Below are 27,808 nucleotides of genomic sequence, written 5' to 3' on the forward strand. Positions count from 1 at the left end.
CCCTGATGGAGGGCCTGGGGTGCAGATTCCTGTCCACTGGCTGAAACCAAGGCTGGGCTACTTTCTTTCTCATCATCACCATAGAAATAATTTACTCTTGTAAGTGAAATCTCAAGCCACTTATTTGCATTTAAGCCTCTTAATTCTAATTTTGGAATAAAAAGCATCTCTCCCTCCTCAAAGGAACTTAACAAATGGGTAGATGTCAGACAGGGAAAGGGACAGAGCACACAGGCGAGGTGACACAAGAACCATCTATCACACAGGCTTTCTCACTCACTACTTAATGGAAAACCAATTCCACTGAGTTCTGCCACTTTCAATCCCCTGGAGTCACTGGCAGAGAATTTAAGCCCTAAGTCAAGACCTGAACCTCTACTCTTCCTTATTTCCACACCAAGATCTCCCAATGCCCAGAAAAGCATCCAAATACCTGTTTTACCATTTCTACCTCATGCCATAAAGCAGCCGACAGAGAGGTCCGAATGCACACTGAGAAAAGGGTCCATTTCCTGCCCAGGCACATCTCTCACCAATGGATGACTCTAGATTGCTCAAAGCCAGTCCTGGAACTGGATTTGATTTGTCTGGATACGCTTGAGCAAAGAGGTCAGTTACAGAGTGTCCCTTAGAAGTCACTTGGAGATACACAAACAATGGAAGTCCCAAACTCAGCAATATCTCCCTAAGGTTTTGGTTGTGGAGTCCAGAGCTTGGGAACAACCATACAGTCTGCTACTAATTTTTATAGTAATTTCTATATCCTCTTGTCTTAAAGTGTATCTCACCTCTTAGGGTATATTTTGTCTTTTTTGTTTATTTTTAAGATAGGGACTTGCTAAATTGCCGAGGCTGACCTTGAACTTGAGATCTTCCTGCCTCAGCCTCCTGAGTAGTTGGTATTCAGGCATAAACTACCATGCCCAGGTTGTACCCTCTGTCTTAATCCATTGTGTGCTGCTTCAAAAAACAAAAACAAACAAACACACCACCAAAACTGGGTAATTTATAAAGAATAGAAACGTGTTTGCGCACAGCTCTGGTGGTGGGGGGACTACAAGATCAAGGTGCTGATAGGTTTGTTTTTTGTTGAGGGCTGTACCTCCAAAGGGGAGGACCACCGTTTCCTCACCTGGCAGATGGTGGAAGGGCAAGCTACTGAAGGTGGCAGGAAGACTTTTTTATGAGTCTTACTCCCATTCACAGGGAAACGAGCCCTCAGGACCTTTCAAAGGTCCCACCTCTTTTTAATACTGTTACATTGGCAGAACCTGGGTTTTGGAGGGGATATATTCATACTACAGCACTCTCAAAACCTCCATTTCCTTGCAGATCATAGCTTGCCTTCACCTCACTCCAAAAAAAGAGTCTTTGGGCATCTGACCCCCTGTCATCACAGCTCTCCCCCTGGAGGAGGATGAGCTGCACAGGCCGGTGGGTGACATTAGGGCAACCTCATGGAGACAGCAGACCCAAATGCCTGCACAGGAGTCCCACTGTCAGATGTCTGGATTGCAAAAGAGGAATGACTCAGAAGGCTAAATTGTTTTATAAGATGATGTTAAACCAATGTCCAAGAGTTCTACTGAAAAAAACATTAAATCAAAGCCAAATGCTGTGCCACTCAGATTTCAATGCCTGGGTGTATATCCCAAACCGAAGCAATAACTGAACTATAACATGAAGGAAGGAATTGTCTGTTTCCTTGAGCAGATCAAAAGTGAGGCATCCAAGGCCCAGGTCCTGACCACACTTCCTTTTCCAGATGATTGTGAAATGTTAGTGCAACTATGTAAGAATACAACACAAAAATAAACGCCAATGAAACCTCTGGGGAAAGGAGGCAGATATCGCTTCCCTGTGTTTGGAGACTGATAATAATTAAATCATATAGATGATAACAAAATAGAGAGTCACAGTGTGCCATGCTCTCTGGAAGCTGCACCCGTTGTAGAGTTGCCACAGCCAGACGAGACCTCCTAGGTAATCTGTCTGAATTCATCCTTTTATAGGAGAGTACCCCAAGTGTAGGTGGCTTGTCCTGGGTCACTCAGCAGAGTGGATGATGGAGACTCCTTAGAAAAGATAGCTTGGCAAAGTTGTGAAGAAATGGAGTCCAGGATCTGAGGCTGGGGCTGTAGGGGTCAGGGATGGCGTGCACTTGGAGTCTCTTATTCACAGAGGAGGAGTCTCAGTCCTGAGGTCTCAGTGCCCCATGCTTGGGCCATCATGCCACCTGCCTCACAGTTACCTTTAAATTTATATATCTATTACCATCTGGAAGCATTGCAGAGGCTTTTATTTATCCCTTTCTTTTTTCACAGAGTCTTGGTAAACTGCTCCAGCTCTTGGACTAAGGAAACCCCATATGCAAAATCACTCTCTTTAAGGTATGTTTGGAAATGCAAATAAGTTAATTTAAAGGTCTATTTCATACTTCCAAGGTCTCATCACTTGCTCCAAGTCACTATAAAAGACAGATCTGAAATCCGACCTTCTCTACTCCCTTCTTTCTCCTTAACTAGGTGTGGATGGAAGACTCATGAGCCAGGATTGAAAAGATACTTCAGTGCAATGCAGTCTGGCCACCAATCTGAGGCAAGACTCATGATTTTTAAACTCCTGGCCAAATGATCCCCAACTTAAGAGCAGAATTCTTATAATAACATTAATCCCACTTCTTCTGAAACATTGCTATTTTTCAAAGTTACTCCTTATTGAACTTAATTCTACTTCCCTGCTTCCTCTGATTTGTTGAATCTTTCACAATACCCTGCTTCCTAGGTATATAAAAGATTGCCTCCAAATCTTTTGATATGACTAAGAATTTTAAAAGTTAACCTCTGTTTCTTATAACTGTAAAATCTACGTAAATATATTTTAAGGGTTTAACTTTATTTACACATAGGAATACAGTTGTCTAGACTTTCACCAAATACATGTGGATTGATTTGCATTAAAATATCAGCCATCCTCTGCTCATGAAAACAACACCAGGCAGCTTTGATGAGAGTGTCTCCTGCAAAAAGTCAGCCAGATCTCAGAGCAGATAAGCATGGGGACAACAGGCTGGTGCCACTGCTGATTGAGAAAGATGGGCCTTACATATTAAGATACTATATACAGAAAAGCAGACAGACTTCAAAAATGAAGGCAGATTGCAAATCACAAGGGCAAACATTCCAAACTGTAGGCATTGATTTGCAATCAAGTTCTTTAGAAATTGCTTTGTATGTGGGCAGCTCTATGTAGCACACTTCAGGGACAGTGGCAACCAGGATTTTGTAAATGATGTTTAATGAGCTTCTCCAGGGATCAGCTAGTAAGATAATATATGTGGAAATGCTTCATAAACTGGAAGGCACCATAAAATGAGAGGCTGCATCACCATTATATTTTGAACTCTTACTGAGTGCTCACCACATGCTTATCATTATACTGGTTCGTGGATGAACACTCCGGGCATTTTTCATATCTCATATAAATGAGAAAAAAAATCTTACGCAAAAAGCTTGATCTTATAAATGATTTCTTTACCTAGGTATATGAAAAATGATGCTACATTAAAACCGCATGAATTTATGGTTCACATATAAAATGGAAAAATCATAAGACAGGAAAGTGCCAAAGAGAACAGGCATAAATAACAGCAGGAGGGTTTCTGACAAAAGGGAGTCTGTCTTGCCTGTAGGCCCGTGAAATGTTGTATAACAAAGCATGGAGTGAGCTTAGGTGGACACAGCTCCATTTCTGGACAAGTCAAAGCAGATTACAATCAGAAATGGGGGGGGGAAGAACTGGATGCCCCTGAAGACACCACTTCCCCCAAATTATTAGTTGATTTTGAACCAGAAATAATTTTTAAATTAATTAAAGGCTACCAGTGAACCTAAAAACCGGACAAGGCACCTGTCTTCTAAAATTAGACACAAACACAGGTTAACACAAGGCTGTCTCCTGCCCATGGAAGAAGTTGAGTCACGTGCTTCATTTCCACCTGCTTTGACGATGTGCACAATAGACCTGGTGATAAAAGGGTGGGAGTTCTGGACTCAGGACTCGCTGCTGGGTTCACATTCTGGCTCTGTCACTTGCTAGCCAAGCAATTCCAGGCACTTAATTAATCTGTAGCTCCATTTCCTCCTCCCCTAGTGGGGTCCTTTTGAAGAAAAAGTGAATGGATAAGTGCAAAGTACCTCAGACTGCCTCTGGTACATGTAAGGTTCCCAGGCCTGATACCCAGACCCAGTTCCTAGACATGCAGTATGGGAAGGAATAGAATGAAAACTGTCTATTGGACTTCAAGGTTTTATGTCTATATTTTGTTTGCTTTCTTCCTTCTTTAAAGGAAAGTAAGACATTCTACCTTCATCTGCCAAGGGGAAAGTGCACTTAATGATTGTGGTTTCTACCAGAAACTAAGTGGAAACAGATGTTTCTGAAAAATAAAAATCCACGGCACATTCTTTGGTGTCCATCGCATCAAACTTGCCACCAGCCACCCCAGAGCCAACTGCTGACCTCCTGCAGCTGGAACCTGCCTGGTGGCCAAAGGGGACCCCAAATGCCTTTTTGCCCACCCACCCCCAGCTCCCATTCACAAACACACCAACCTTCTATGAAATCTGAAGCCGTGTAGGGACGCTGATTTGGGCTGTTCTCTCCAGGGCTGTTCAGGCTCTCCAAAGCCGACTCAATAGCTTCCACCAGTTCGTCGCGCTTGTCTTTCCTCACGGGCTTCTCCTCAGGGTGGCGGGTCAAGCCCGTCTCCAGCTGGTACACTTTCTGGAGGGTGAAACTGTCGAAAGGCACCGCTGCGTACTCGGTGGCCAGCTTGACGCCGCTGTGCACCTCGGCCTTGTCCACTTGGGCACGCAGGAAAGCCAGCAGGTCGGCCTGGGCCTTATGCATGGGACCAGGACCGGGACCGGGACCGGGGCGCAGGCCCGCAGGGTCGCTAGCCTGGTCCTGCCCGCTCCGGAGCTGCTCGCTGCGACCCTGCAGCTCGTCCTTGAGCTGCGCGATCTGCCGCTTGAGGCTGCTCACGTAGTTGCGGTGCTGCTCCTCGCGCTCCTGCAGCGCGGCCTGGTAGCCCTCTTTCCCCGTGGGGCCGTTGGCCCTGGGCAGCCCCAGCTGCTCCTCGTCGCCCCTGGGGGTGCAGGCCAACATGTAGAGGACGGAGACGGCGCAGCAGAGCAGCACCAGCAGAACCACCACCCGAGAGATCCACCCCAGCAGCCCGCGGCGGACCATCGTCACTCAGCGGAAGGCCATGCGTCCAGCAGGCGCGGCATCCCAGAGCGTCACGGTCCCCTCGGAAGGGCTTCCCGGACTAGACCACGGGAAGCGTGCGTCTGGGCCGCCCTGCGCTGCCGTCGTCCATTTCCGTCTAAAACGTGTCCCGCTCCTTGGAGTCAACAGCCACCGGAGAAAGCTCTCCCACGTCTAACGGAAGATCTTCCAGGCAGAAGCGGTACATTAACAGGATCCTCCAGGCTCTTCCATTCATTCCCATCGTAACCCTCCTGATGCACCACTGAGACCACTGAGACGTGGGGACCTGGGGAGACACAGAGGGCAGGTACACTTAATGAAGACGGTAACACCTTGTTTTCATTCCCTGTGGCCATCAGTGAACGAAATAGGCCTCCTCTGACGTTTATGGAGAGATACCATCGATGGTTAAATATTGGTAAATATTTGTAGATCAGGACACAAAGGTGCCTCTGCAGTGTAACACAGTGAAGAACAAAGGACCCAGATAAATGATCAGAGGAACACAGAGCAAAATGCAGATAGTCATTTTCTCTGGGTAGAAGGGTTAAGAGCATTTTTTCTCCTTCTCTTCTCTTCTATTCTGTTTATTTTTATATCTTGTACATTCTCCACAATGGTACATGTTTTGATGATTTAAAAAGGAACAAGCAAAACTTAAAAGATATTGAAATTGTGGCCAAGGGTCTTTTCAGCCTGGGCCTGGACAGTAGGTCCAGGGGTGCAATCAGGTGAACCCTGTGTGCTCACTGTGTGCATTCACCCAGGGCAGGCCAGCAAGTTATTAGAATGGATCCCAAGCTTTCTGATAAAACCTGGGACAGCACCTGGAAGTTCAAATGTGCAAGTAATAATGTGGATGGTAATACACGACTGAGTCACAAAGGCACAGTTATTCCCCTTAACTATCCAATCCTGCCTTAAAGACAGAGCAATGAGTTCACCTTAGAAAGGGATGAGGGTGGGAGAAGAGAAACCAGAAATACTGTCATGTTGAGACTCCAGTCCAGACATGTCTCTATTCCATTGTCTGCAAACAATACTGTGTCCTGATTGTTCATAGTGACTCTCAGACAGATGGCAACTCTGAACCCCAACTCTAAATCCCTGTAACAAATAAGGAGCCAACCTAACTCAGTGGCTCCCAGTTCCCCACTGGGACATGGTAGATGATATTTCCTTGCACATTTCTTTTTCAGTGTTCTTCTTTCTTTAATGCCCCTTTTATATCTCCCACTACACAACCAGAAAAAAAAATAAATAAGAAAATGATTAATAGAATGTAGATCAAATTAAATTTCTTGTTTAGGGACATTTCTGTAAAAAGTTTTTAGCTGCATCTTCCTGTATAATTTCTCTTAAAAAATAAGCTCCTAAGGGCCCATGTGTTTTACATTTTGTGAAAACCTGACATTTTAAACAATCCCTGAGATGACTGAATTTTCTTTAGATCCTCTCTATCGCAATCTAGAAAGCCAGATTCTAGGCCACTAATAGTCTCACCGTTTCTGTCCCAGTCACAGATGGGAATCAGGAATTCAGTCCAGTCAATTAGCACCTCCAGGACCCGGGAGGAGATTCCACTGTTATTCTCTCCATACTAAAGCCACAGTAATAATCCTAGGCTCACTGAACTGATTGGAATGTCACCTGCTATGTTCTGCATCCACATAGAAGTTTTCTTTCTATCACCAGGATATGTACCCTTACTGCTACCAATCTACCACCAAAATAGTTTATTTCTCTATTTTCCTTAAATGTTCAACACATAACATTTTCTTTCTAATATTCTCTCTAGTACTTCCTTTGGCCTGAGGAGTCTGCTATAATTTAGAACAATACACAGTTATTAGTGCTAAGTTTAAAGTGCATGTTTTGCCCTGGAAGCCTTTTCTGACTGATGAAAATCCATGGATTTGTATAATTACTATAATTCTGTGATTAAAAACATCTCAGCTTTGGTGTTCAGGCACCTTGCTGTTTTTAATGGAATTTCTCAGATGAACTCATTATATCCAAGTATTAAATTACCAGTGAAAACATGCTTTATCACATTATTCTGCCATTTTAAAGACATTTGCTTTCAACAGGTCATCATTAAAGATAAAATAAGCAAATCAAAAACCAAACAAAATGGAACATTTTTGCTGTGGAACCTTAACATATACAATCTTTCTAACTAATTTTTAATGGAATCATTGTCATATTTGCATAATTGAAACCATAGTTGCATAATTGAAATCAATTAATTGAAGCAATGTATTCAGGCTATGCTTAAAGAAACTTAAAACTGCAGAACATCATTTTGTTCTGTTCTATAAGTCTCTTTAAAGTCTAGTCTGGCTTTTGAAATACACTTGTATACATTTCAAGGTTATTTGGTATTCTACTCTTTGGAGAAAAGGAATAAAAGGAGAAAAAAGCCCTAGATCTTTAGGAAAAATTAACTTTTAAAACGAAACACACACACACACACACACACACACGAAAAAAGAAACAAAACTGTTGCCAAAGAAGCAGTGATAAATTTTTCCTTCTAAATGTCAGGAGCAGAGAATGTATGTCAGAAAGAAAACTCTGCATCCTTTAATAGACAAACTATTTCTAATGATCTCAGCAATCTAATCTGTAATTAAAAATAGTAAGTGGTATACTATAGGTCCTAACGTACTGGAGAGGAATATCTGCTTGCTGAAGTCAGAAGACGCTAATCCTTTGGAGACCTTAGGTCTTTTACTTGGCAGCACAGAAGGTCATTCTGAAGAGTGGGAGCCAGCCGCTCCGCCACCTTCAGGAAAGACACCTGAAGAGACAAAACTAGACCAATGCACGACTGAGTCACAAAGGCACTGTGTAATCTCCCTGTCTAGGCAGAGGGGTTGGACAATTAGAATTAACATTTATAAAGTGTTTACTGACTTGCAGATGGGAAGCACCATGTAATTACCAAGCACTACCACGAGTTAGAGATGACAGTGAAAATATAGCCTTATGTGCCCACAGCAGCATTGTGCCACTATCTAAAAAGCTTAGGAAAAGCACCCAGATATTTAGACTACCCAGTCTCTTAGGGTGGTTGGGGTACAGGGAAAAAGTGGAGAGTGAGGGAGTTCCCTGGCAGAATCAATTTTAGGACTCTTCAGGGAAGAGATGCATATTTCTGGAGTAACAGAAAATCAGGATTCTTGTCACCTTTAAAAACATTCATCCTTACTGACTGCTCTGCCCAATACTTTTGTATCCCTGACCAAACTCCAAAGAATGAATGGTTCTGCAATGTACCATGTCTGGAACCCTGGATTTATTGATGAGACTGAAGGGGACATTCAAGCACCATGGCTTTACTACCATTCTGGGCAACACCATGATGGTGTGAAAGCTTCTTTATGGTCCTTTCTAATAGATTTTTACTGAAATAATTGTCACATTTGCATAATTGAAATCATATTGCTTAATTGAAGCAACGTATTAAGGCTATGCTTAAAGAAATTGCCCCATGAAGTCAAATCACTGCTATGGGGCACTGTTTTCTGGTGCTCACTCTAGTCTGAGCCCATACAACAGGACTAAAGATTCTCAAACCAAAAAAAAAACCCACTTCTGTGTGGACAGTGTTCATCATCCACATGTAAGAATAATTCTAGGAGCTTTGGGGCTGGGATATGCAGATAAGGGCTTGCTTAATAAATGTATAGCCCTTCCTGGGCTTTTAAGGCTGGGAATCAGGGAGATACAGTGGACCCATGTCAAAGAGTCCAGTAATGGAAGGTTTTGCAAGACTCCAGGAGAAAACTGGGTTAACAGCCTTGACATCCCCCCCAGACCAGGAAGCATCCTGAACCTCCCCAGACCCCCAACAACATAACAGTGACCCAACATTGGATAAGTCACAGTCCACACCATCTGGGATCCTGTCTTTATTCATCCCTATAACAAATAGGCATTGAGTACCTACTGTGCTCAGTGCACAAATTCCAACCTCAGCTTGTAGAGGAACTCAGATATTCTCAAAGAACTATACCATAATTTGAGCCCCCAAACAATCAATTTGACATTAAATAGATATAAGGTGTGAATGCCATGTTCCTATCTACCATTGTAGAGGTAGGGGGAGGCAGAGGAGAGGGTATAAGAAGTATATAAAATTTAAAAGAACCAATAGAAGATAAATGTTGTGAATCATTAACATTTGTTCAGATATACAAGTGGCCACAGGTGCTGTTTACCATTTCATCCTCAAGTGGAAGCTTCTGGAAGATGCAACAAAGATAGGTCTAAGTTTGGTCCAGAGCTTATGACTCCCCGCTTAGAGGTGGTCAATGGATATCAGAATTTCTATGGCTAGGACAGAAACTGCTATTAGGATAGATGCTAGCATTTTACTCTACAGATCCCAGTGGACTTTTCAGCCACAAGACATGGAACCTGCCAAGACGAGTCTATTAATGTTCACAGGAAGCTCATAAATCACGAAGGACTCCAGGACAAGCGCTACTGATGAAATGCTGTCAGGGTCCATGGCCTGCAGAAGGGGGGGTGGCTTCATGGTGAGACCAGGTCAGGCAGCCCTACACACTGCAATCAGGGGCCTTGTGTGTGATAGAGGAAACTTTCCAGGGAGTGGCTAATCCTACAGGCCATCTCTACCTCATGGGCAGGCACAGCTAAGAGAGGACTGCAAGAGGACAGAACCAGCAGTGTTTACTGGGTCTGGAAGTGGTGCACCAAAGCCCTACTGCCACCATGAGAGCCCGCTCCAGTCTGGCACATACAGGCAGCTCTTTGACAGTAAGCAAACAAATGCAGCTTCAGTGAAAGGACTGGCTGTAGTGATAGGACACAGACCGAAGCCACATCTCCTGGATAAACATGCCATCCTGGGTGTCTGTGGAAAGGGCATCCTGCAAGGGTTCTTATTCAGAGAGTTTTCAAACGCTTTCCAAAATGGATATAAAGTGAACACTGTAAACTTTATTTAAACACATGGCTTCATTTAGAATTGCCTCTACTTCAATTTAATTCTTGTGCACAGGGTGTGGTAGTCAGCATCCAAGATGGCCCTCAATGACCTGGCCCCCTGGTATTCATATCCCTGTCTGTTTGCTCAATGCGTGAGCTTGATGTGAGTGACGAACAACATGGCAGAGGAGGTGGTAGCCACTTGTGAGAAAATATGATAAAATGATGGCAGCTTCTTTCTTGAGTGTTTCCCTCTCTTTTTCTCAGCCAGCTGCCATGTTGTGAGCAGCCCTGTGGAGAGGCCCATGTAGGAAGCAACTGATGCCCACCCCCACTGACAGCCATTGGGAACTAAGCCAGCACTACCAGCAACTACCTGAGTGAGCTTGGAAATGGATTCTTCAGCCACAGTCAAGCCTTGAGTTGACCAAGACTTGACAGTTCAATTGCAACCTGTGAGAGCCCAGAGCTGCTCCTGGATTTCTGACCCTGAGATCCCTGGAGACAATAAATGTTAGTAGCTTTAAGCTCTTACATTTTGGGGTTTTGTTTTATGCAAAAACATAACTGATGTATAGGGTTACAGACTTTAGATTTAGGTGAAATACTATAACTACTACCACCCAAACAGCTGAGTAGTTTTCACTTCATAATATGTTTTAACATGTCTTATCTCCTCTGATACAAGAATCTTGTGAGAACAGAAAGATGTCACTATAATCAAATCTCAATTTGGAAAAACTGAGCTTCAGAGAATTTATGTGACTTGCTTCACAACCTAAAAGCTGTAGAACGGGGACTCAAATTTTTCTTTGACTCCATGTTCAATACACTTCCTATAATAGCACATCTCCTCTAAGTTTTTACTCTTGAGCAATACACTCTTTTTTTTTCTATTAATGTCAAGGTCTTTGTGAAAATGGTAAAATTAAGGCAAAAATGTAATTATGTTTTAGGGGAACCCTGTCCAGAGGCCTGGAGCCCATAGTGGATCACTGCTTGGCAAGGTTGACTATCATAAGATGTGGACCACATAACCCAGAACTGGTGAAGCACCAGTTCTGCCTCTCCCCAAGTGGTCCCATGGCAATTAGTGGTACCATGCTCCACCAAGCCACTAAGGTGAGATACAAACAACATTCCTAAGCCTTCCTGCTCTGCCATTCTTTGCCATTGACCTATCACCAAGCAAACACGGCTCCACTTTGAAATCCATCTCAGGTGAGCTTTCTTATGTGTACCACCAGCCTGGTCAAGGCTCCATCATCTCCTAAAATGATGAAGTGCAAAATATTTTTAGTAATAATTTCTTGTGCTGCTGGGCACCTCCAGGGACTCTGCTTTAGATTCTCAGTAACTGACCTCCTGATGGCATTTCAAATTTCCACAGGATGGAGGTCCTGCCAGGACTGATTCTAGAGCCCTAGTGCCTTTCCTCCATTCCTCAAGGGACCCCAGACTCAGGATAATGTTCTTCCTACTCAACCTTACTATCTCTATCCAGGACCCCCAATATCCAGGGCCCCAACCATCATCTGGCCTCTGCCAGGAACTCACTTCCCTTCCTTCCTAACTGGGGAAACTAGGACTTGGCTTCAAGGGTCTGCTTGGTGAGGTCCCCCTAATAACCAGGCCCCCATCAACATGTTCTCCCAAGACCAGCGCAGATGCAGTCCAGTGGAACAGGTTGATTACTTCTTAGTTGGGGATTTCTTAGCTGGAAGGTACCTTTCAGCCCCTCAACTCCATGCTAGTCTTCTAAAAGAATTATTCTGATGAGCTAGGCATGGTGGCACACACCTGTAATCTCAGCCATTTGTGGGGGCTGAGGCACGAGAATCTCAAGTTAAAAGCAAGCCTCAGCAACTTAGGGAGACCTTGTCTCTAAAGGGCTGGGGACTCGGCTCAGTGGTTAAGTGTCCCTAGGTTCAATCCCCCGTATCAAACAAAAAAGAATCATTCTGATGCTATTTTCCCTAGTTGTATGCAGGAAAAGAGAAATGTGGCAAAAAGGAATCAGGGTTAAATAATTTTGAAAATGAAGACAGAAATTAATCTTTGCTCTTCTCATTTTTTGTTTGTTTTGGTTTTGATTTTGAACTTGCTGGTGGATCGTGGTAGAGAAGCTCTATAGAGGGAGTCTTCCTCTCTGTGCTGTCTCTTCCATCTCTACCCCTCTTTAGGAAACTCTGAAGCTATTAGTCTGCAGAGGTGGCAAGATGGAGCTAGAAGGGTGCAAAGAGAGGGCACTGGCATACAAAGGCACTACCCAAGTAACCCAGGAAGAATCAAGAACCTTCTCCCAGCAGTTGGCCTTTTCAAGCACAGATACAGGCTGAGTCAGCTGCCAAAGCCCTGCAGGGAGACCTGCCTACTCACCGTCTCCCATGAAGCCCCTGGAGACAGGGAGCCACTCTGCATCACCAAGTGAGAGCCCTTAAAACAAGGCTTCCAAACCCTCCCATTGCTCATAATTACAATCACTTAGTGAGCATTTACTTGGGCCAGACTTCCCACTAAGCATCTTACAAACATTATCTCATTTAATCTGCAAAACAATTCTATGAGCTAAGTCTTATTATCCCCATTAAAGATAAGGAAATTGAGGCTTAGAGCAGTGTAATGACATGTCCCAGATGCATAGCCCTGCAAACGGTTCATCCTAGCTCCTAACTCAGCTCTGGCTGACACTGAACCCCTGCTAGGCTAGACTGTCCACCACCCTTTATAATCTGAACTACTTGCTGAGACCTGCTCCTCTTTCTGCCCCTAACCTAGCCAATTTTTCTCCTTTCTGAATTCACAATGAACTTCTTATTTATGAGTTTTCCTGGTCCCTTAAATGTGGCAGGAAGCTCTGTTTCTCTAGCTGTAATTTTTTGCTTCTCTGTTTAGCTGCGATTTGCATTTCCACATCTGTCACTAGCTATGCAAACTCACACTCTCCTGACACATGATGTTCGTCCCAGCTGTGCCAGTGTGAGCCCTGCTCTGAACTCATAATTGGGGCAGGACCTTTGCAACATTCTAATCAGAAGCCAGCAGCTTATAGCTACATATTGGGTCTAAACATCTCAACTCAAAGACACCCTGGCTGGTGACATTTTCATCAACTGAGAGATATTTCTTCTTTGGAATGGAGAAAAAGAGAACATCTCTAGGCCAGTCGAAATGATGGCTGGCATTACTAGGGAGTTCTCTCCTGCCAAGCGGTAAGTCCCTTCTTTCCTCCAGAGCACTGCAAAACAGATGCCCATGGCCATGGCCATGCACCGTGTGTCCGACTAGCATCCTCCTGGGCAGCCGCAGTCAGCCTTGGCCTTAGTGCAGACTTGGGGAAGGAGCGCCTGGGGAGAGCAAGTCCTGAGGTCATGCGGCACAACTTCCAGGGAAATGCACACTGGCAATTAGCAAGGAGGGCACTAATTAAAAGTGAGCAATGCTCCAAGCCTTCTAGCTAAGCAATAAACACAGGGCCCGGAACAGGTTGCAGGCGGAGTTGCTGAACGGTAACTATCAGTTACAAAGGGGAGGTCAGAAGTGTGAATCACACACACTGCACTGTGAGGGACACGGTGGTTCCTGGTGGCCAGGACTCAGCTTCATTTACAGTGAAAAGCAATACAGAGAAGGGAAAAACTGGCTCCTGCCTTCTGATAAAATTATCTATGTTCCTTATTAGCAGACAGGAGAAGGGTCATAGAGGATAAGGGACAATGGTTACCAGAGGCCTCTGATGTCCCTGAACAAAGAAGCTTGGAAAGCCTAATTCATTGACAGATAAAGGGAAAAGTGCTCACTCTGAGTCAGTCAGAGACAGTGGCCCAGGACCCTTTTGGGCAGCCCTAGAGGGGGCTCCACAGAGCGGTGTTGAGGAGTGGCTGGGCCTCCTATAGTAGCTTCCTCCTCCATCCTTATGATAACCTCAACGGGAGCCATTGATTTCCACTCTGTAAGGCTAGGAAACTGGGGTTCAGGAGGACCAAGGGACCTGCTGCTCAAGTTGGATCTGGAATTGTCCCCCACAGGTCCTTGTGTTAAAGGCTAAGGCCCTACCATGGTGCTATCGGGAAGTGATGGACCCTTTAAGAGGTGTGGTCTAGTAGGAGGTCTCCAGGGCACTGGGGGTGTGTCCTGGAAGGGAACTATAGCTTCTGTTCCCTTTTTCTTTCTCCTCTCTCTCTCTTTTGCATCCTGGACACGAGGGGAGCAGCTTTGCTCCACCATACGCTTCCGCCGTGATGTTCCCTCTCACCACAGGCCAAAGCAATGGGACCAACTGATCATGTATTCAAACCTCCCAAACTGCCAGCCAAAATAAGCCTTTTCTCTCACTAAGATGACCATCCCAGGTATGTTTTATAGTGATGGAAAGCTGGCTGACACACTTGTCCATACAGCCGGGGACCCCCAAATCCTAACCACCAACCACCATGACTGCCTTCAGTCAACCTTACATTTCAGAGAGCAGAGAGTCACTGAGCACACACAGAATAAAGCAAAAGGAGCAAATGGGAAGGCGGTGCTGTGAAACAGGGCCAAAAAGAAGAGCAGGGAAGCTGGGGGTCACCTGGAAATGAGCCAGACAAACAGTCTTGGAAGAGAACCTGCCGATGCCAGACTCGAAAAGGGCAAACTCATGCCTTGACCTGAAAGTGGCAATTGGGGGTGGCACCCCTGCCCCATCTCAAGCTCCCCAAGGAAGGACACTCTACCTGGTGCAGTGACAACCTAAAGAGGAAATTCTGTCTTAATGGGTGCCTGTAGCCAACAAAGGGCTGTGTGCTCCTTCTCCAGGAGTGACATTCGGGCCTCCAAATCCCATCCTGGGCATCAGCCAGCAGGATGGGGAGTCTGTCTGCCCTCATTCCCCTGGGGAAGGGGATCCAGCACAGCTGACTGTCATCCTCACTGCACACCCCAAAGAAAGGACCTCTGGGAACATCCTAAGTCAAAGGGGGATGCCCACCCTGGTGAGTGCTCAGATGGGTTTTCTTGGCCACTGGAGGTGAGAGGGGCTAAGAATGAAACTGCCACTTTTAGTCAAGACAAAATAAACAGCCCAACTCCTCTCAGCCCTCCTCCTCCTTCCCACTACAAGGCAGACATCAGCACACAAATGAGGGGCTTTCTTTTAGAAAGCGGTTATTATATAACAGGACTAGGGAAAACATGTAGTGGGCAGAATTATTTTAGAAACCCCATGAAGCTAGATCAACAAAGCCTTCTCTGTTTGCGCCATCTCTCTGAGTGTGGAAACAAAAGTAAAACTATGGGAAAATTTAATAATTCATTAAGGAATTATTAGCTATTGAGGAAGCCCCCATAACTAACAAATGCATGATGCATTGTTATTTAAAATAAATAAATAAATATCATAAATATTTAAAAAATAAATACCATAGACAATATTTCTAAGCTTCTGGTTGCAACCCACCCTTGCAGGGGTATGTCAGCAAACCCCTCTGAGCTTTCCCTACCCTTCCTTGCTTCAGTTTCTTACTCCTGACACCTGGGACCAATCCATGAAGTCAACTCAACCTGCTAAGGGGATGATTATTAAGGCAAAAAGCATTTCAGGATATTATACCTACAAAGAAAACTATATATACCCCCTATTTTCTGATGTCTGTCTCCTAGAAGGCAAGTCCTATTATATCAGCCCGATTTTGCAGATTAAGGACACTGAGACAGAGGCTAGGTCCTTTTCCAGTGACACAGTGTGTTCATCATTTTTTTTTTTTAATCATTGTGACTGAAATACCTGACAAGAACAACTTAGAGGAGGGAAAGCAAATTTTGGCTCATGGTTTTAGAGATTCAGCCAAATCCATTGCTCGGGCCCAAGGTGAGGTAGGACATCATGGTGGAAGAACACAGTAGAGGGAAGGCTGCTCACCTCATGGCAGATGGGAAGTAGAGAGAGAGAGCGGGGAAGGGCCACAGGGAAGATGCACCCTTCCAGGGCATGCTCCCCGGGACCCACCTCCACCAGCCACACCCCACTTGCCCATAGTGACCACCCAGTAGTCCATTCAAACTGGGCTGGACTGATTAGGTTACAGTTCTCACAATACAATCATTTCACCTCCAAACATTCTTGCATTAACACAGGAGCTTTTGGGGGGACATGTCATATCCAAACCAGAGCACCCATCCACTTGGGTCTTGGGTTCTAGTACTGCCAAGTCCAGGTTTCCAGTCCAGTATGCCTCCCCATTGCCTGTGTTCTTGGTCACTCTGCCATTACTTCTCTGTTGCTGGCTACGTGCTTTAGCAGAGGTGCACTTTGTAAAGGGAAGACAAAGAGGAGGACGAATGAACATGGAAATGCACACAGCCTACTCAAGGAACAGAAGCGGAGTTTAAAGGGGCAAGAGGGAGGTGGTGGGAGAGGTCTTATAGCAAAGACCCTTTATACTGTGGAAGGGAATTTAACCCTTGATTCATAAACAATGGTGAGTTTGCATCTGAGTTTTTAAACAGGAGAGTCCGCGTGATCAGAAGTGAATTTTTAGCAAGTGGGCAGCACTGAGATCGATAGACGGGAGAGGAAAGACTGGCATTAAAGACACCAGATTTGAGGCCACTATAGTGTTAAAAATAAGAAACCAGGAAGACCTGAATCAAGGCCACAGCACTAAAGATAGAGGGGGAGGTGGGATTCAGGAACTATTGCTTAGATACCATCCCCAAGACTTGAAGGCTTATTATACAAGGAAAGGGAGAGCAGCCGTCCAGAATGGGGCCCTGGTTTTGGCTCATGTGACTCAGAGGATGCAACATGCACAGGAGAAGATTTAGGAGAAAGTCCTGTTTGGTCTTGGACGTACTGACTTTGCACTGCCCGCAGGAATGCCAGATAGAAGGTAGAGCAGCGAGGACTTCGGCAGGAGGACTCTCCCTGTATTCTTCAGATAGCTGCCCAGGCAAGCCTCGGCTCTGCCAATTCCCGAGTGTCTGTAAGTCTTCCTGCGTGGATTTGCTGTGACTCTTCAAAGAGTTTGCATATCTTTTGTTCAACCCACGACCCTGTCTCCACCCCACCACCCCCCAACTGCTGGGGATCTACCATGCTAGGCAAGTACTCTACCATTGAACTACACCCTAGCCTTGTATCTCCTTTTATCCTGGTAGTATAGTTCCGCGGCCTAGACCGCAGGTTTGGGGTCAGGCATGGGAGCCCTACATTATTTGGTTTCCTCCAGCCTTCATCTCCCAAACACTGGGAGCACAGCAGGACCTTCCTTAGAGTTGTTGTATTGAGGAAACGCGACAGTACATGTGAAGTGCTCAGCATAGTGCCTGAGTTAATACCCCATCACTGTGTGCCAAAATAAGGTCTAAACCCAGCAGAGAGACAAGCCCAGCATCGACATCATTTTACTGATGAGACAAGTAAACTACCAAGAAATAGCTGATGTTAATACAAAGTTATGAGCTAAATTAAATTAGTTAGTGCTAGAATCCAAGACCCAAGAATCTGTCTTTTCCTCCAAATTAAACTCTCAAAAGTCTCAATAAAAGCACAGTTGGCTCTCTATATTTGCTGATTCCACATCCATGGATTCAACCAAACATAGATTGAAAACAGTTTTTAAAAACTGATCTGTACTGAACATGCACAGATTTTGCTTTTTCTTATCCTTATTCCCAAACGGTGCACTATAGCAACAACTTACACTATAGCAACTACTCTGTACATGGTTGCATTAGGTATTATAAGTAATCTAGAAATGATTTAAAGCATAAGGGAGTACATAGATATGTTATATGTAAATACTAGGCCACTTTATGTAATTGACATGAGCATCCATGGATTTGGGGATCAACTGAGGGCCTGGGACCAATGCCTTACAGGTAACATAACTCTTTTATATTATTGTTATCTCCCAAAAGCCCAGTTAATTAAGAGACAGAGAGGAGGAGAGGAGAAGAGAGGAGAGAGGTGAGGAGAGGGGAAGAGAAGGGAAAAGGGAAAGGAAAGAAACAAAACAAAAGTATAGTGAATTTGAAAAGTTCTCCCCAAACTACTATTTGAACAGAGTGGCACGGATCTCATTAGGGTGCTAGGAGAGTCCTTGCATGGAAGGGGCAGTTCATGGCTGTAGACATGAGACCACAAGTAGCAAGCAAATTTTCCAGCACCACAGACTTACCAGGAGGACCCCAGGAACGACTCTATGTTCTGACCTGAAGAGTCACTATTATATGGACAGCAGGTGCCACTTGGGAGAACCTCAAGACCTCCTCACATATTTGGGGATTATAATTTTCTAGTAGCTCCCATGATACTATTCCCTACACTGCAATTGCAGCTGATGGTATCAGATATATTCCTGGGGGTCAAAAATAATTTTAAACTACAACAGAAGATGTTTCCCACCTAAGCTTCAAGCGTCTTTGGAGAGGAAGGAGTTCCTTGATCCCCTCTTTCAATTGCACATCATTATCCTGTTGGATAACGGGTCTCAGTTCAAAGCCCTTCAGGTGGATATAAAATGCCTCCACCTGAAAGATGAATTGAAATACGATCCTTTTGATTTCGAACGTGAAGCTGCAACAATTGCTGAAATTACTACAACTGCTTTACAATAATTTCAAGGAACAAAATAATGAAAGAGTTCTATCTCATGCTACAGAGACCCGCATCACAGCAGACAGTAGCTTCTGAAACCACCTGCTCATTCCACACCCATCACTTCCCTGGAGAGGCAGCCTGTGGGAAGCATCCAAGGCGTACTATGTAGTACCGCAGTGTAGCTGCTATGTTATAAATTTTTCTGAAATTTTGTTAATATTACAGAGTCAACGTGAGTTTTATCCAATCATCAAATACGAATCCAATGTCTAGTATCTGGGAGGGACCAAGCCAAGGGGATAAAATAAGAGTCAGCCCAGGACCCTGTCCTCACAAAGGTCATGGGCAGTGGGAGGGACAGATCTAAAAATAATGGTGTCAGGGGAATGTGATCAATCATTGGTGATATAAACAAATGTCACTGCAGATCAGAAAAGAAAAGGACGGTTTCAGGTTAGAGGAATCAGAGAACTTTCAGCAGGTTCTTAAAAGCTACATATTATTTATTAGGTAGAGATGGGGACGCTTGGAAGAACACCTAACTGATCCTGAATAGAGAATATGCAGCAGATCTAACTGAGTGTTCCTTATTTCCATCCTCATTTCACTATTAAGGATGCATACTGTCTTAATAAAAAAAAATAGAGAACTATAAACAGTCACCATGTTATTGACTATACCTATTTTCTTCTGGATTTTTGTATGCTAGCCTGACTCTTTCAGTTTTCAACCTTTTTTTTTTACATGCCTCAGGGAAAAGTGAAAATACAATGTGCCTTGTCATAGTCCTTATTTTATTTTTATTTTTTAAAAAATTATTAGTTCCTTCCATGTAGAAAGAACAGTTGGTTTTTTTTTTCTTAAAGCCAAGCTAATGGGTCTCGAGATTGATATAAATGCAATTATCCTGTGGAGAAGTGAATCGAAGGTGGGTTCAGCTTTTAATGCTTTATAGCTATTAAAAACCTTGTAATGAGATACTGTTTTTTAGGAGTTTCCTTAGCTATTGAGGGCTAACATGCTGCTTGCCAATGCTCCTCAGTTCTTTCTTTCTTACCTTCTGGCTCAGTGATATGACTGATGTAAGCAAAAACATAACAAAACTTACTTCTGTCAATCATCCCACAGCCCTAGCTTATGAATCAGTCAGTCGATGTTGCAAAGAATAAGAGGAGACCCTCTCCACTGCAGAAACTTGTGAACCAGCACTCATAGGCTGGGAAGACCCAGCCAATCTAGAAATAGTACAACACAACCTCAGGCATAATTCACTACTTTGCTGCTTCTTTATCTCTAGCATTCAGAAAAGCATGCATGCCTCTTCAGTATGGACACTATGTGTTTTTCCAGTTTATTTGCCAGGCCAAGGTCTCCTTCCAGGGCACAAATCTTAGTTGCAAGGTTGATGAAAAGGTGATGTCAATTTTCTTCAAACAAATGATCTCAGAGTTCAAATCCAGTGTTCACTATGGGTGGCAATGCTGCGGCTTTTATCATCCCCAGGACTAGGAAACTGTAGAAATTGCAAAGGTGTTTAACTTGAGAAAGTCAAATTAGTGGTGCTAATCAGGCAAAAATAAATCCTTGCTTACACAGGAATTGCAGTTTCAAACAATGATATGTTCTCAGACTGGAAGACCAGCCTTCCCCTCCGAGCTCTTCTCTCTACTGCTGGGTCCCTTGGCAGCACCCCTTACACACACTGTGCATCTCCCCTGCTGTGCTGGGTGTACTCTGAGAAGCCTTCCCTGCTTGTGCCCTGCTCAGTGACCCTCGCGGGCCCCAGGTGGCTTCTCTTTGCTACCTTCCCAGGATGACTGTCAGCCCCATTAAAGAGTCTCCATTGCCTACTTCTTACATATAGCTATAGTACAACATCAAAACCAGGACATTGGCACTGGCGTACTGTGTGTTAGTTCTAATTTTTAATGTGTGTAGGAACATGGAAGCGGGTGAGGGATATATGAGACCAACTCCCTGTGAATCTATAATTATTTCTAAATAAAAAGTTTAAAAATAAAAAGATGATCAATTCACAAAGACCATAACTGTCAAATCCCATCTTCTCCTCTGCTTCATCCCAAATCACATTTCTCATAAGCTCCCAACTGGGTTCAGGGAAAGAACATGGGATTGGGAGGCAGGAGTCCTGGTTCCCAACCCAGTGCCTTGCATTTCCTTAACTGGGATAATAGGATACCCGTGATTGAGAGATAAAGATGACAGAGAAAATGGATAGCGCTTATTTGACTGATCAAGATATTACTGCAACTATGGAGACAGAACCCAATGGCAATCAATCAGAAATGAAAACAAACCATTTCTGAAAATGACATGTAATTTAAGAGGAAAATGCTTCATACTGTACCAAACTTCAATTTAATAATACTTTTCTGAAACATATCCAGATAAAGTATTTGCCTTACTCTTTCAATACTAAAATGATCAAGTCCCTGGTCATCCTAGGACTGGAAAAATGCTAACAAAAATCCATAGACAACAAACAGTTTAACAAGTATTTACAGAGCACCTATTACGTCCCAGGGGTCAATCAAGACACGTGCTAGCTCTATCTGTATATGCATCTCTGTCTACCTACATATCTATAGCTGACTATTGATAGATAGAGCTCCAAATATAGAAATGAAGAAGCTCCACTCTATTGCAAAGTCCTGGCCTCGAGGAGTTGAAAGTACAGTGAAGGAGACAGCCCCCCCCAAGGGATAAGTAGACCCCTGAGGTAATTGCTATGACAGAGAAACCAAAGTGAGCAAAGGAACACAAGGAAGGGCGTCATTCAAGCTAGCTTAGAGGGCTCAGGGAAGGCTCTCTGCAGAGACAACACCTCGGCTACTTCTTGGAGGAGACGTTCAGCAGGATAAACATCTGAGAGGATAAAAGAGCTTCTCTGACAGAAATAACTGAGTAGCAGAGGCAGAGATGTTCCTCGAATTCATCCAACCAAAGTCCAACCCGATGTAAGAGGTCTTCTCACCCCCTTTCCTGAGGCACCTCATGATTCTGGGTGGTGAGTTTTACCCTCAGAGCAACAAGCAATAACACGTTTGTCCAACCACGTCCTGGTCCTGCTGTTCTTTCACAGAACTGGGATGTGGAAGATAAACGTATTTAGTCCTGAAACCCCATAGGCACAAAGGTTGGGACTGGAGTTATTGCCTGGGAGGGGAGAAGTGGGGTGGGACTGGGCAGGGGAATGGAGCCCTTGTAAATCTACAGGGGAATTGTTGTTCAAGTTAATAAGATTTTATTTCTCAAGCTGACTGGTGAGTATACAGAGCTGTCATTGTTAATAAAATGTTTAAGTCGTAAGTTTTTAGCAATACGTTTTTTTGCAGGGGTCCTGGGGATTGAACTCAGGGGCACTCAACCACTGAGCCACATCTCCAGACCTATTTTGTATTTTATTTTAGAAACAGGGTCTCACTGAGCTGCTTAGCGCCTTGCTAAGTTGCTGAGGCTGGATTTGAACCCACAATCCTCCTGCCTCAGCCTCCTGAGCTGCTGAGATTACAGGTGTGTGCACGCCCAGCAGCAACACACTTTAAGAAGGTGAGTGCAGTATCCAACAATGTCAGATGTGGCTGAGAAATCAAGTGAGCTAAGAATGAAAGCTGGCCTCTGAGTTGAGCAGCATGGAGACCACCCGGTGACTTAGTGACAAACTCCTGTGGACTGGTGAGGGTGAATTAAAGAGCCAGTGGGAAGGAATCAGACAGTGAATACATGAAACTTTTAATAGAAGCCTAGCTACAAGCCTAGAAGACCGAGGGGAGAAAGAGTAAGTAGGTGATAGCGGGAAAGTCTGGAATGAGGGAGAACCCGGTCCCAGCTGCGCAAGTGACCAGACCTGCCGGCCATGGTCATTGCTGGGTAGCAGCTCCTCCCGCTGCCTCCTGAGTCCTGTTCAAGACTGCTGGCAAGTGGGTGGCAGCTAAATCAAGCAGAGGACCTTGTGTTTCATTTGACCTTAGGAGATGGGCTCTTAATAATATACAACTGATCATTACTGCAATCATTACTTTCCTGTTACTAATAAGTTTCAAGAATAAGAAAAAATAAAAAGGGAAAAATAGTGCTTATTTCTACCTCCCATATACATAAACAAATGTGTATATGTGTATGTGTGTGTACACACAAATACATATAGATAGATCATGAATATATCTATGTGTGTGTATATATATATATAATTTCATAAATCTGCTCTTTCCTTAACATAGATAAGTAGTAGACTTTGCACTTATGATTCAGTGTCTACTTTTATAAATTACCATCATATGTAAATTTTGCTAAAATGAGTTGCTAAACTCTTGTTTCCCCCCCTCCTCAAAAAAAAAAAATTGTGGAACCAACAGCAAAGCAGGAAAAAGTCCAACAGCCTACAGAGTTAGCAAGACTTTCCATCTCACTTCATGCTAATGAAAAAGGGGCTGGTGAGAAGAAAAGAGACACAGAATGAGCAGCAGGAGCAGTTTCGTCCAACACGAATACATCACCATGATCCGGAACCTGAGGAGTTCCCAGCACGTTGTGCTGGGGCCGCAGGCACACTCTATGCCACTCCCCAAAGCCACTCACGTCACATGCCTACCTGCAGCTGATCTTCAAGCCTGGAACTCCGGCCTGAACTTCTGAGAACCTACATCAGTGGTTAGTTGGTAAAGCTGACATTACCACTACAGGAGAACATGGTGGTGATCAATTTAAAGAGTAAAGCCCCGAGACTAATCTCCAGGGAACTCAAAGTTCTTCACAGAAAAGACTAAATCCTCATTACATCCCACTCTGGGAGGCAGGCATCTCTCATCCTTAACTTTAGAGATTAAAGAAGCAATTAAACCTCCAAAATACCAGCTCTCTAGATGAATATAAAATAATTAACTAATTAGTCTACCAGAAGCTCCACTCCTCCTACATATAATTTATAAAGCAACTGGAGGTCAAATGGAATGGACATTCATTTAGCCATGCTGGTATCCTGGACCAGCTAGAAACTACAGATCAAAGGGCAGAATGCCCAGCTCAGCCTCAGCTAGATATGCAGCTTTGAGTGGACTCCTTCATGTACTTAAGTGTTCTCATTTGCAAAAATACAGTCAAAATTTACAATTCCATTGTATCTGTATGTCTGGTTTCCAGCATGCAATACTAATGAAATAATCTTGGTAAGACTGGTCCCTTCTGGTCAAGTTTCTCAACTGTTAGTAAAATGGAGGTAAAACCTTCCAACCTTCAGACGGCATCACAGAACATCTCACCTCTCCACCGTGTAGCCCAGGTGAAATTCTATATCAACTAGACTTCTCTGGAAGAAAAGAACTTTATAGTCTACATCTGGAATTACTTGCTCTCACAGTCTGCTTGCAGTAGACCACCCATCCTATCTCATTTTGGCGCAATCTCTGCAATCCAGTGACCCTTTCCACCAGACTCAGCATATCCGTCTCTTTCCAGTCTGGGGCTCAATGTCTTTCCAGCAGAGAGCACCTCTCGTTTCTTCTGCCTGCTCTTCTCATCTCCCCAGATGCACAGGATCCCAAAAGGGACCAGAGGAGCCTGTCCCTTCTGAATCTACCTCCTGCCTCCGGCTTGAGTTTTTCTTTTCCACTGTCGGGAAAAGAGTCCTGATAGCAGATCCTGCATGAGGACCAGAGGGCACATGGACTCTGTGCTAGACTGTCAGCTTCAGCTTGCAGGAAAGGGCGGGCTCTTTGGGGTTTTCTCTCTTAACAAGTCTAGCTTTTGGAAATATAAACCAAGCTTGCTTTCAGATGAGTGCTTCACTCTGGACTGGAAATTCCTGTTTGGTCCTGGAAGCCCAGCCACGAGAGCTTCGCCCAGGCTGCATCTACCCTCCTCCAGAAACGAGCCATCCCAGACCCAGGGGATGGCCAGCTGCAGGGCACTGAGGAACAACTGGGGGCTACTGGGAGTCAGAACTTATGAGTGTGGTATTTTGAAAAGCATTATCCATATTACAAAAGCCTTTTATATCTGCCCTCTCTTTTCTATTCCCTTAAACATCTCTCTGCTTTAGGCTCTCGTGACTACAAAAGAGCTCCCTAACTGGTCTTCCCACTCCAAATCCTCCTCCACACCTGCCATTAATTTTTGCTAAGTCAAAGCTTCAGTCATGGTTTTTAAAAAAATAAGTAACTGGAAACTCCTCATGCTGATCCCGAAGTCCCTATAATGTGGCCTTCTCCTCTCCTTCCAGCCTTGCCTCCCACCCAGGTGTCACTGTGCTCAGATGACAGAAGGTGACTGAAGAGGTGATGAGCTCTCTGTCTCCACAGGTGCACGTGGTCAGGCTGGGTAAGCCCTTGGCAGAGATGGTGTAGAGAGCTAGGTGTCACCCAAAACACCCAGACCCAGCACAAGCTGGCCCTGGGGGGGACAGTATTTACATACTCTCCACTTCTTTTTCCTAAAGCTGAACTAGAAACAAGCTCCCTGTGAATCACAGGACCTTCCGAGGGCCACACCTTCGCTCTCATTATAACTTTTGTCTAAAACAGTCTTTTCTCCCCCCCCGCCACTTTTTTTTTTAATTTATCCACTTCTAAATCCTACCCCTTCTCTGAGCTTTATCTTAAATATCAAACTACGTGTGAGGCTTTATTTTCCTACTCTATTTCCATCCAGGCTTCAGGCATTTTGATTTCATTTTTCTCATGAATCATCATCACATATTTTTCACTTTACTTTTGTTGCTGTTGCCTTTTGTGATGAAGTGGATTGAAACCGAGGCCGTGTGCGCTCAGCACGTGCTCCACCACTGAGCTGCACGCTCAGCCTGATTGTACGTTTTCATGTACTTTACACCCTCCTAAAAGCACGTCAGTGCAAACAATGGATCTTACTCGTTTTGTACGTCAATAGTTTAGAGGGTGCCGAGTAAGGCCCAGTCTCGATTTGTTAAGCTTCCGCAATATTCTTATCCTAATGCTCTTTGCTGGGGGTGTATGAAAGAAATTCTTAAAGGTCCTTATCTTCAAGGAATTTGCAATCTATTTGGGGAGAAAAGATAAGATACATGGCAAACAAAGCCTAGCCAGAACTTCATCAAAAGGCCCAAATGATAAAGTATTTAAAATCACAAGGAAAAGAAACTCAATCTTCAGTATTCTATCAAAGTTCAGCCTCCTCAAGTTTTTTGGTTAAGACCCCCCTTACCTTCTCCTGAAACCAAATCATTTGCTTTGATGTGCTCAGCTGTAGCATTTGTCTTTCTTTTCCAAAGTCTAAATTTAATTTAAAATAATACTGAAAATATATCATGTTCAGAGACATATGAAAGTAGAATAAAGCATGAAAAAATGCTTGATATTAACAATCACATTACTGGAGGTGATATGAATCTGTATCAGAGAATGATGAAGCCAGTTCTTGGGGTATCAAGCACCCATCCTCTGCCCTGCTGTAGATGTGGTGTGCAGGTGGGAAAACATACCCATTATGACCCTTCAGCAGCCATTAAGCCAGGAGCCAGAGAAGATTAAATGAATTCCACCAAGAACCATTTCTTGGCAGGACTAAAAGCAGAAGGAATAGAAAATTGAATCAGAAATGGAAAATCCCCCAGTGACCTAAACTCTCTCACACATGTCTAAATTGCACAGGGAATGGCAGTTTAAAGAGGCATAAAAAATGCCTGGGAGAAGTCAAATAATAATCCTAAGGAGTTTATTAGAACTGATCCTGCATTTGGCAGTATTTTTTCCTCTTCAGATCAAGTGCAGGAGTTTGTTATCCAAATAGTCCTGATGATTAGCAATATATTTGGTATATATTTGCTGCACTTCCAATATTTCCTCCCAGGAGAGGCTTCAATTCCCTAAAAGCTGAGGAAAGACACATAGTGGCCAACATAGCCCCAGGGTGCTGCTGGCTTAAAGCATATGAGAGCATAGAACTAGCAGCCAGGACCAGGGGAGAACTCTCAAGGGAGAGTATCGAAGGCATAATGTAGAACAGCATAAGACCATCTGTGGATAAGGAAAGAATGAGGAAAGAGACAGGTTTCTAAGACATTTTAATATTTTTATCCTACTTCCTAATTATAACCCCTGCACCTATTACTGGCTTATGGACAATGTTAGGGGAAAAAAATAGAAAAGCATCATTGTCTCCCATGTTTAACTTTATGGAATTATTAGTGAAGGTTTTCAGATCTCTAGAGACCTTCAAAAAAAAAAAAGAAAAAAAGGTGAGGGTGTTCTTCCAAAACCTCAAAGAAGGATTCATCATCCAAGATGCAGATTAAACTATTTCCAAACTGATGGTCCAAGATAACTTAGTAATTTGCAACTCCTGTTCCAATGACAGCAATAAAAAATGAGGTAAAAGTTGATCACAATTTAAAGTGGACTTCCTGAAATGGGTGATTCATCAACTGAGTTCTCTTAATTATAAAGAAGCTTTAGTAAAAATATACAGCTATATACTTTTATTCTCAAAATCACTGGTTCAAGTAAATATCTATCAATACCGACAATAAAATAGTCCACATTTAAAATCACTTAAATAATGATTAATAGAGTCAGATAAGAACTGAAAAATAAGATTTTGTTTCTCATAATGAGGCAAAACCCTCCAATTCAATTTCTGAAAAATTTTAAAACTAACATGATTCCAACTGCAAGACAGTGAATCAATTCATGCATTTATTCCAATGTAATACACATATTAACAGGCAACAAAAAAAGTCACAATATGAATTGATGCAAAAGAGCATAAACTGACAAAATTTAATGCTCATGTATAATTGAAAACTGTAGAAATCAGGAATAGAGTGAATTTCCTCAAATTGATATCTACGCAAAACCTACAACTAACATTACACTTACTGCTAAAATACTGAATACCTTCTTCATGATACTGGGGGACAAGCAAGGATGTCCATTCTCTCAACTTCTGTTAGTAAAAGAAATTCTTATCATTGCAATAGGCAAGAAAAGGAAATAAATGTAT

At 43.7% G+C, this 27,808-nt stretch overlaps 1 protein-coding gene across 3 annotated transcripts in view; it reads right to left on the reverse strand.

Annotated features, from left to right (window-relative positions):
* The window catches only part of Csgalnact1 (chondroitin sulfate N-acetylgalactosaminyltransferase 1), a 318,906-nt gene that overhangs the window by 79,861 nt on the left and 211,237 nt on the right, over positions 1-27,808 (reverse strand). For all 3 annotated transcript variants that reach the window (XM_058580407.1, XM_046447651.2, XM_046447652.2), the window contains exon 4: positions 4,614-5,560. In XM_058580407.1, the coding sequence (XP_058436390.1) occupies positions 4,614-5,253 (640 nt within the window). In that variant the 5' untranslated portion in view covers positions 5,254-5,560. The remainder of the gene's footprint in view (positions 1-4,613; positions 5,561-27,808) is intronic.

This window comes from Marmota monax, unplaced genomic scaffold (assembly GCF_021218885.2).
Source record: "Marmota monax isolate L192 unplaced genomic scaffold, Marmota_monax_Labrador192_F-V1.1 WCK01_AAM20220418_F8-fsc00040, whole genome shotgun sequence".
NCBI lineage: Eukaryota > Metazoa > Chordata > Mammalia > Rodentia > Sciuridae > Marmota > Marmota monax.